The sequence below is a fragment of the Diplotaxodon limnothrissa genome, linkage group LG12 (genome assembly GCF_057381915.1).
Source record: "Diplotaxodon limnothrissa isolate DT_005_m linkage group LG12, D_limnothrissa_male_GT1.1, whole genome shotgun sequence".
Taxonomy (NCBI): domain Eukaryota; kingdom Metazoa; phylum Chordata; class Actinopteri; order Cichliformes; family Cichlidae; genus Diplotaxodon; species Diplotaxodon limnothrissa.
In genome coordinates, this window is record NC_140607.1 from 35,057,101 (window position 1) to 35,066,973 (window position 9,873).

The 9,873-nt window shown below is 40.3% G+C and overlaps 1 protein-coding gene and 1 pseudogene across 2 annotated transcripts in view; one reads left to right on the forward strand and one right to left on the reverse strand.

Annotated features, from left to right (window-relative positions):
• LOC146621775 (UDP-glucuronosyltransferase 2A2 pseudogene) overlaps window positions 1–9,873 on the forward strand; it is a 28,342-nt pseudogene that overhangs the window by 13,507 nt on the left and 4,962 nt on the right. The window lies entirely within an intron of this gene.
• The window catches only part of LOC146621776 (SH2 domain-containing protein 3C-like), a 55,834-nt gene continuing 48,082 nt past the window's right edge, over window positions 2,122–9,873 (reverse strand). The window contains exons 7-12 of the mRNA XM_085367532.1: window positions 8,299–8,759; window positions 7,840–7,955; window positions 7,161–7,332; window positions 4,932–5,043; window positions 4,594–4,803; window positions 2,122–3,424 (exon numbers count right to left, since the gene is read on the reverse strand). Of these exons, the coding sequence (XP_085223658.1) occupies window positions 3,255–3,424; window positions 4,594–4,803; window positions 4,932–5,043; window positions 7,161–7,332; window positions 7,840–7,955; window positions 8,299–8,759 (1,241 nt within the window). The 3' untranslated portion in view covers window positions 2,122–3,254. The remainder of the gene's footprint in view (window positions 3,425–4,593; window positions 4,804–4,931; window positions 5,044–7,160; window positions 7,333–7,839; window positions 7,956–8,298; window positions 8,760–9,873) is intronic.

Sequence of the window (9,873 nt, forward strand, 5' to 3'; positions counted from 1 at the left end):
AATAGGAAACATGGTGTAAAGTAATAGGTTATATAATTTATATTCATAAACCTAAATGGGATGGATCTAAACCTCATTTTTTATCACTTTGATGTTTATTTATTTATTTACTTATTTACCTGGTATGATTCCATACTTTCTAGGAACTTTAAACAACAGGATATTAAAAAAAAAAAAAACGTTGTTGTTGTAGCTCCAAATGAAACAGAGACAAACCATCTGGGTTAAAATATCATACTTAAAAATGCAATTCAAGTAATTTCTTAAACATGTTTAATATCCATTTTATGTAATTATGCATGTAGATTTTTGAAAAATTCAAATAAAATGTGTTTGTGTTTGTGAAAGGTCTTCTATTAGCAAGTCAAAACAAAAAACAAAAAAAACCCCAGAGCTATAAATCCAAGTTGTGTCCTGCATACAGCAGAGGGAGCTATTAATGTGAAAATGATCTTTGATGGAGTCATGTGTTATAACATTCTGGGTCCTTGCAAAATAAAATAACTTAATTTGTTTGTTTAGGGTTTTTTTCCCCTCACTTTTTGTCATGGACAGCACACTTCAGATATGCACCTCAGTGAGATGTCTGTTTTTGTAGTTTTATTAACAGTGACCTAAGCTTCATGCATATGATTAAACCTTTTTTTTTTTCAAACTAAAATACAATATTTTGCAATGTTACATTATAAAACATCTTGAATAATGGTAATTGGGTGTATACCTTCAGTTCTACAGGTTTATGGTTTTGAGGTTTGGGGAACAGACTAAGGAATGTTGGTGCTGCTTCAGCACAGGATGTGCTTTGAGCGTTTTAGTGTTTTGACTTCCTGTCTTTGGTTTATCACTCTAGGGACTCTTTTCACCTAACCAGTGTTCCACTGTATCATTTTTAATGAGAGTTTTCTTGCTGTTCTTTGTAGTTGGGTTGTTTTCCTTTATACTCTGATCATTTTCTCTAGTTTCTTGACTCAGACTTTTTGACTGATTGTCTTCATTGCTTCCAGCTGTCTCCTGTTTCCCATCCCTGTTCAGCTCACAGTGTAAAAAATAGACCTGTCATTCTCTTGTGATGTGTTATCTCTACACGTTTCTGTTCCGTCTTCTGCAGCTCTTTTAATTTATTCTGTTGCTCCCCTTGCTTAAGTTTTTAAACTTAGAATCTTCACTTAAAACTTGAACTTTTTGTTCAGTGTTCTCTACCTGGGTTTATATATATGGGTTTTGGCACAGACACATTTTTAATGATGCATTTCCATGATTTGTTTGTATATTTTTTGTACTCATGTACATGTTACCCTAAAAGAAAAATCATGAATTTTTAATTCAATTCAATTCAATTTTATTTATACAGCGCCAAATCACAACAACAGTCGCCTCAAGGCACTTTATATTGGAAGGTAGTCCCTACAATACATACAGAGAAAACCCCCAACAATCAATATGACCCCCTATGAGCAAGCACTTTAGCGACAGTGGGAAGGAAAAACTCCCTTTTAACAGGAAGAAACCTCCGGCAGAACCAGGCTCAGGGAGGGGCGGGGTCATCTGCAGTGACCGATTGAGGTGAGGGGAGGAAGACAGGACAAAAGGCATGCTTGGGAAGAGAGACAGAAATTAATAACAAGTTTACAAGTAAACAGGTATTTTAGAGATATTGAGCAAATGGTAGTAAGTAGTCCTACATATTCCAAGGTTCCTCACAGTGTTACTGGAGGCCAAGGTAATGCCATCCAGAGTAAGATATCATATTTCTCATCATATTAGACTTTGGGTCCTATTACAATAGCCTCAGTTTTATCTGAACTTAGAATCGCAAAGTTACAGGTCATCCAGGTCTTTATGTCTTTTCCTGCAGTTTAACTAATGAGTGTCAAAAATCTGAAGTGGTTTTGTTAATTTCATTTTCCTGATTGTAACTGAGTTTAGAAGCAGGTGATTCACTTTGAAATGTAAATTCACCACAGTAGAAGAATACAGGAAGAGTTTGGCATGTTCAAGTTCATCACTCCACAGAAATATGCCACACACAGACTGACATTGGGGAGTGATCGGTAACCTCCTCAAGCCTGTAGGTAAAAGTTTTAATGGTGGAAGCACTGAAACAGTAGGGCAGTGATTTAGAAAAGCTTCAGCACCGACATGTCAAAGGCAGAGAGGGGAAATTTACAGCTAAACAGACCACAAAAAGTAGAGGTTGGCTTTGTTATATGGCCCGGGGAAAGTGAGGCATGTTAGTGTGTATGCTGCAGCGCGGCTCGAGTTGCCAGCTAGCTCACAAGCATGACTGTTTTTATTCAATAAAACAACCTCCAGTGAAATAAATGTTTATTTACACTTTTTGATAAATAAAGAGTAAAACTGTTTAAGATTACAAAAATGATCTGCACCTGTGTGCCGTACTCGTGCAGTTAGGATCAGTTCACTCCCCTTACATTAAAAGTGACATCGGTATAATAAAAAGAAAAAGAAACAAAGAGGAAACACGAACTGACCCCAGGTTACATTTAATAATCTCTTCAAATTATAAAATCCTAATTACTGAAAAGATACAAAAAACTAAACAAAAACTGAAATACAGATGTACAGTTATTCTGTTATTACATTCTACAATGTGACATATGTTTGTGGATTTAGCTAAGGTCCAGCCTTTAGGGAGATTTAAACATTTACAAACATGAGCCTATCAGACTGAGGCACAGCCTCGGTAACCTAAAGGGCACCAAATATTTACACTTCCAAATCATGTCGCCCAGTGCCACTGTGGAGTACATGCAGTCCTTTGTTAGGTAAACTAACACAGGACAATGTTGATCTGTGACGTTGTTGAAGGAGTGCAAGTCCTCAGTCAAAAATCAAAACACCCTCTGGAGACTCCATCAAAGCATTTAGTGGTTTCTTTCACAAACTGTCGTCATTCTGCTGAAGCTTTCAGACAAAGTTCCTCAACCTTGAGTTACATCAGTTTAGCTTCAAAAGAAACTGGAAAAGTGCTGGTATGGGAAGGTAAGCATTTATAAAATTTCAGTCTCACTCTTCAAGTATCCCGGTCTGCTACATGTGACAGATTTGAACTAAGTGAGTCCACTGCTTCGTTCTGGTGTCTACACGCTTAAGAAGCCTCCTTGTTTGAAAGATCACAGCGCTTTCCCTTTTAATGAGCTTTCAGTGGAGGAGCTTCTCAGTGTCCAACACAGTAATTGTCCATGTATGTAGGCATGAGCTCATAAACAAGGCCTCTAAAAACAGTGCTGGGGTCAGTGTCGTCTGATGGGTGGCTCCAGCTTGTTGGACAGGGCGGTGAGCACCTGGTCAAACTTAGAGTATCGCAGAGCCTGTTGCTCCTCGGCCCCCCGGCTCCCCCACAGCAGCCGCATCTGGAAATCAGTCAGGAAAAGCTCCAGGACTTCGGCCTGCTCCCCGAAACCTGCAACATCACATCAGTTTAACATTATTAGCAGCACAGGAGTGTAGAAAGGAACCAGAGACTACCATTTCTACCACAGAGGTCCCTGTAACTGGACCTGTCTCAAACATGAACAAGAACAGAATATATGTGTGTGAATAAGAGGGATGGACAGGGAAGCTGCAAGGAGCAGAGGTAATGAAGGTAGAGTTTAAATATCGGAGGTCAACTATCAGAATAGACATAAAGTGCACAAGAAAGGTGAAGAAGAGAGTGAAGCCAGGGTGGAGGGAGTGTGGATGAGCATGAGGGGTGATGTGTGACAGAAGCCAGAGCAAAGAGAAGTTTTATTACATGGAAGTGAGACCTGCGGTTGGCGTGACAAGAGGTGACATGACATCATACCCATAGGGCATAGGGTGCTCCTGATGGATGAAGACCCCATCAGGAGCAGAAGAAGAAAGGAAGAGTTTATTTACAGGAAGTGAAAGAGGAAGTTCTTGCAGTTCACTATACAGCCTTGGGTTGTTCATTTGGCCTACCAGGCGTGAAGCTATTTCTTACTGATTAATAATAATATAAACTTAAATAAACATAAACTTAAATATCAACTTAAAATAAACCATCAGATCAAGAATGACCTTAGAATGGGATTTAGGAAATTAAAACACTTTTCCTAATGATTTTTTATAATCAGATTATTTAATGCTGCAGCATGTACCAGTCTCTTCAATAAAAGGTTTCAAATGTAGTTTGACTTGCATGCATTTCATGCATGCCTCAATCTGACTTTATTATATTTTATTGCAGGTTGCCACCTGGTTGGAACCAGTGTGTTGGCCTTTTTCCAGATTGAAAAAAAAAAAAACATGCTCTAGGCTACCAACGCTTAAGTGGCTGCTAAGAAATGCTAGGCTACTTTTCTACTAAAACTTGAGGAAAGCAGTATTTAAAAAAAGAAAGGGGAAAACGTGAAAGCACATTAGAAACAACATGAAGAACAGCAGTAAGCTGCAGCACCTAACATGCGATCCGTGTTCCTGCAGTGGAATGGCAACTGTGTGGAGAGTAAATACAGCAGGTCCCAAGACGGATCCCTGTGGTCTTTCGTGTTTAAATTTTCTAAAGGCTTGTATTTAATTTGCTAATGTTATAAAGCAGACATACTGCATTTTGTTTTTGTCTCTCACCTTGTAATTTGCTCTCAGCGTTAGAGCGGTAGATGCCCCCTAGCTGGGCAATGGTTCTCGCCGCCCCGAGGTGGAACATGACCACTTCCACCCCAACTTCCACCGTCTCCCATAGTTCTGTCCCCTCCTCACCCACCACTGCATTCTTCTCCATCAGAGTCAGAAGAGGGAGGACGTGGGGGAAAGTGGTGTTGGACAGCGGACAGCTTTCTGGAGAGTTGAAAGACAGATACAGAGATCATGTTTGTTGTGGAAACAATGGTGTAGCACCAAGATATGAGCAGGAATTGTTTCTCCATGCTTTTATCATGTGGTGTCGAGTTCAGGAGATGCTCTACCTCTTCCATCGTTCAGGCTCTTCATAAATGGCCTGAGAGTTTTTTCATAGAGAATGGCACCTTCTGTGTGCCGCTGCCGTAACGCCATCCAAGTCTCCTGCAGACGGGACACCTGAAAGACCGAAGAACAACACTATTGCTTTTGTGCCTTCCTCTCGTTTTGTATATATTTGTTTTATTCAATTTGTCTTACTATTTGTATTACCTGCACAGCTGAACCCACAATTGTTTGACAGCTAATCTTATAGAAATTGTCCCTGTCTTTATTTTTTTCAGTCTGAAAATATAGTTGAGATGTATATGATTCCTAAAAATATTCAGAGGTGATGTCTTTTTTTATGTAAAGACAGTTTTGAATATATACAGAAACTTTGCCAGAAAAGACAGGCCAAGTTAAAAATATATATTAACAATAACTAAGAAAAAATATAAAATGAAGAAACTTTTCTGCATTTGAGTTAATAAAATCACTGAAAGGTTAATAAGTTATCAATAAATGACTTTGCACCTTTTGTTTGAGGATGTGATGAAGCACCCTGATATCAGAATTGTGACATTTTACAGCCTGACACCTTGAGGCAGGGAAACCCAAAAGAAGGCCGAAGGCTAAATCATGTAAGTGATAACATTAAATATCAGTGGGCCTCTTAGCTATTCCTGAAATTAAGCATCTTCACTAAAGGTGAGTCACAGTAATAATAATAATAATAATAATAATAATAATAATGGATTGCATTTATATAGCACTTTTTGGGGCCCTCAAAGCGCTGTACAATTCCACTATTCATTCACTCTCACATTCACACACTGGTGGTGGCAAGCTACAGTTGTAGCCACGGCTGCCCTGGGGCAGACTGACAGAAGCGAGGCTGCCATATTGGGCCATCGGCCCCTCTGGCCATCACCAGTAGGCGGTAGGTGAAGTGTCTTGCCCAAGGCCCGGGGCTCGGACAGTCACATATTAAACAAATATGTAAGACTGCGGTCTTCCATTTGCGCAACATCTCTAAAGTTAGAAATATCCTGTCTCAGAGTGACGCTGAAAAACTAGTTCATGCATTTATTACTTCCAGGCTGGACGACTGTAATTCATTATTATCAGGATGTCCAAAAAACTCGCTGAAAAGCCTTCAGCTAATCCAAAATGCTGCAGCAAGAGTCCTGACAGGGACTAGAAAGAGAGAGCATATTTCTCCTGTTTTGGCTTCCCTTCATTGGCTTCCTGTTAAATCCAGAATTGAATTCAAAATCCTGCTCCTCACATACAAGGTCTTAAATAATCAGGCCCCATCTTATCTTAATGACCTTGTAGTACCATATCACTCTATTAGAGCACTTCGCTCTCGCTCTGCAGGCCTACTTGTTGTTCCTAGAGTATTTACAAGTAGAATGGGAGGCAGAGCCTTCAGTTTTCAGGCCCCTCTTCTGTGGAACCAGCTTCCAGTTTGGATTCGGGAGACAGACACTAGCTCTGCTTTCAAGATCAGGCTTAAAACTTTCCTTTTTGCTAAAGCATAGTTAGGGCTGGACCAGGTGACCCTGAATCCTCCCTTAGTTATGCTGCAATAGACGTAGGCTGCCGGGGGATTCCCATGATGCATTGAGTTTTTCCTTTCCAGTCACCTTTCTCACTCACTATGTATTAATAGACCTCTCTGCATTGAATCATATCTGTTATTAATCTCTGTCTCTCTTCCACAGCATGTCTTTTATCCTGTCTTCCTTCTCTCACCCCAACCGGTCGCAGCAGATGGCCCCGCCCCTCCCTGAGCCTGGTTCTGCCGGAGGTTTCTTCCTGTTAAAAGGGAGTTTTTCCTTCCCACTGTCGCCAAAGTGCTTGCTCATAGGGGGTCATATGATTGTTGGGTTTTTCTCTGTATCTATGAAGCGCCTTGAGGCGACTTTTGTTGTGATTTGGCGCTATATAAATAAAATTGAATTGAATTGAATTGAACCGGCAACCTTCCGGTTACAAGACGAACTGCCAACTCTTTGAGCCATGATTGCGCCCTTATCAGTATACACAGTAGGCAAGGGGTTACAGCCTCATGTTTGTTGTACTACGCTGTTCCATTAAGTCAATATTTGTTAATCTCTTACCTATACCCTGGTTTAACTTTACCCCGGGCAACCTTTGTTACACATCCCTTGCTCTTCCGGCTGTTTCCTGCGTGCTTCCCCTATCTCCATGAACACAAATAACCAAAGCTCCGTGCAGTGCATGTTTACCTGCGGAAGCTCCAAGGCTCTCATGACTGCAGCGAAGCCAAACATATTGCCCATTGTGCTCTTGAGCTCAGCAGCGATTTGGATGATTTTGTGAAGCAGGCAGGCTCGTTCTTCAGTCGTCCCCGTGCAGCCCAACACGTGCACAGCCAACATAATCGACATGGTTTGAAACCTGCAGGAATGTTATGTTATATCAGGTCATGTCAGCCCACACAGTGATCACACTTTGCTTAAAGAGGTCCTTAAAGTCAGAACAAGACTTCCAACAGCAGGAATAGGGAGACAACATTGAAAGGGAAAGCAGACATATGACTAAATAAATCACGTAGTTAAAAGAAGGCTAAAAAAAAGATGGAAAGAATTATAAATTACTATGAATAAATTAGGAATAACACACCATGTCATTGCTGTTGTGACACTCCTGTGTATAAATGCCCCACTTAACAGCAGAAAGTCTTATAGCCTGGTAACAAAGCCAGGTTGGTCTCTCTAGTCTAGTCTACTAACTTAATTAGCAGCATTATAGTTTATGGTTCCAGTTTGTAAAAACATTTGATAGTAGATAAATTTGCAGATAACTAAAAACCAACTTGGTGGACAAAAGTCTAATAAGGCTCATGTCAGATATACACCGTTCTATCACGCTAATGAACAGCTGAACTGGTTGAACAGTATTCACCTCTCCAGCAGGTCTAGTCTTAACTGTTGTCCATGTGGCAGCGTGAGCAGCTCCATCCCGGAGGTAACGCCCATCATTCTTTGCACCTCTGGCGTGACCTCCAGAATTCTGGCCACCTAGGAACACACACAGATGTAAGAACTGCTGCATTAGATTTCAGTTAGCGGAAACAGGATGAGCAGGAAAATACACTTTAAAATCTCCTGAAACATCTGCATGTTTTCACACATCAATAACACTTTGATTTAGAAATGGTTTAGAATTTGCATTCAAACAAATACCCCATAGTTTACCTGTTATCACTAACGCATAGCTAGCCCTAGATTTCCTTCAGCATAGTTGCCACTGCGTTCAGACTAAAATAAAGAAATCCCTAAACCTTTCTGCAGAGCTGCAGTCCATCCTTAAAAAAGTCCCTATTACTTTACAAATATTGATTAGAGCAGCTATAAACAGTACCATGCAGTCAGCCTTGGTGATGTGTTTGGCCATTGTCCTGGGATCGACCTCCACCAGAAGCTCCTTCACCCTCCGCAGGACGCCCACTTCTAGAGGCTTATTCTCTTTTCCCATCAGTGGTGACTGGTACCTGCTGGGTTTGAAACAGGAGACCGTCTCCACCACAGGTGAAAAGTACACATTCCCATCCTCGGCCCTCAGTGGGTCGACTCCCGCTGACCCCTCTTCTGCCTGCAGCCTCTCCACATAGCTCTGAGGACCAGGGTACAGCTCTGTGTAGCAGCTCCCGTCTGCATGAGAGGAGGGAGAGACCTGGGTGTGGTGAGGTTGGGGTCTGTCAAGATGCTGTCTCTGTAGGGTGCTGCTGGGAGAGGGCAGAGGTTGGACGGTGTCCGAGCGCCTCGGCAGGGACGGAGTCACAGTGGGAGTCCGGCTGCTGGATGGAGTTCTGGATGTGGGGGCTGAAGAAGAAGGGAGGGAAAATTAGGAAAAAGATGTTTACAAATATTTATCCAAATAAAGCAGAATAAATATATACATTTCAGACACTACTTGAGATACATAATAAGAGGAAGTGGCACATTCTTTGTGGATGATTATTATAGACTAATGAACCCATGACAATGAAATATACTGATAGAAATATCATCAGTATAGCTGATCACTGTGGTTAATAGTTTTGGACAATTATTTTAGGGCTCTAAGGCAGAGAGGAATATTATACCATCATGGCTTTTGGGTTGACTCATAGTTAATTAATGGTAAACTTTGTGCGCCTCTTATTTTCACCTTAGTCTGTGTCTTGGTGTTTCCCTTTTTTAGTTTACTTCCTGCTTTATTTTGAAGGACAATTTCTTTTTTGCTTTCTGCATTTTCACTTCCTTTCTGTCAGTTTATTTCTGCCTTCATTATTGTCTAGACTGAGTTTACTGGTGCCATGATATTTCTCTCCCCGATTTAAATCTTTACTTACAAACTTTCATGTCATTTAGTTTATTCACCGTCTTGGTTTCTTTGACTTCACTCAGTCATGTCAGTTAATATCAAGCGGCGCTGCTCAATTTGTTTTTTAATAAACAGAAATGTAGATTCCTTTTTATCATTAATTGTTGTCTCTGAATGCAATTAATCTACTGTGTGAGGACATCCAGTAGAATCATGTGAATCATTTAATTAATTAGTCAATTAATAGGACACACCTACAGTATAATGTATCTTTTGAAGACTTGCATTAACTCTTTCGAACTCTATTGCAGCTTTACTTGGGAATTTTTTCTTGTTAATGTTTTTTTTCCTGATCATTAGCTCATGGCCTGCTATTTGTTTTAATGTGCAATTTATTTGTCTTGTGAAACAACACGTTCACTTTTTTAAGTCAGAGGGCGAGGTAATGAAGTTCATATAGATGAACTCACTATTTGAACACACTGTTTGATTAATGCACGCCAATAACCTTCTACTTACATCACACTCAATTACAACAGTTTATTTCTATGTTGCCTTCAATTTTTCAATTACTTCCATTTTATCCTCAAATGTCTTCACCCAAAACCATTCATTCATTTCAGATACACT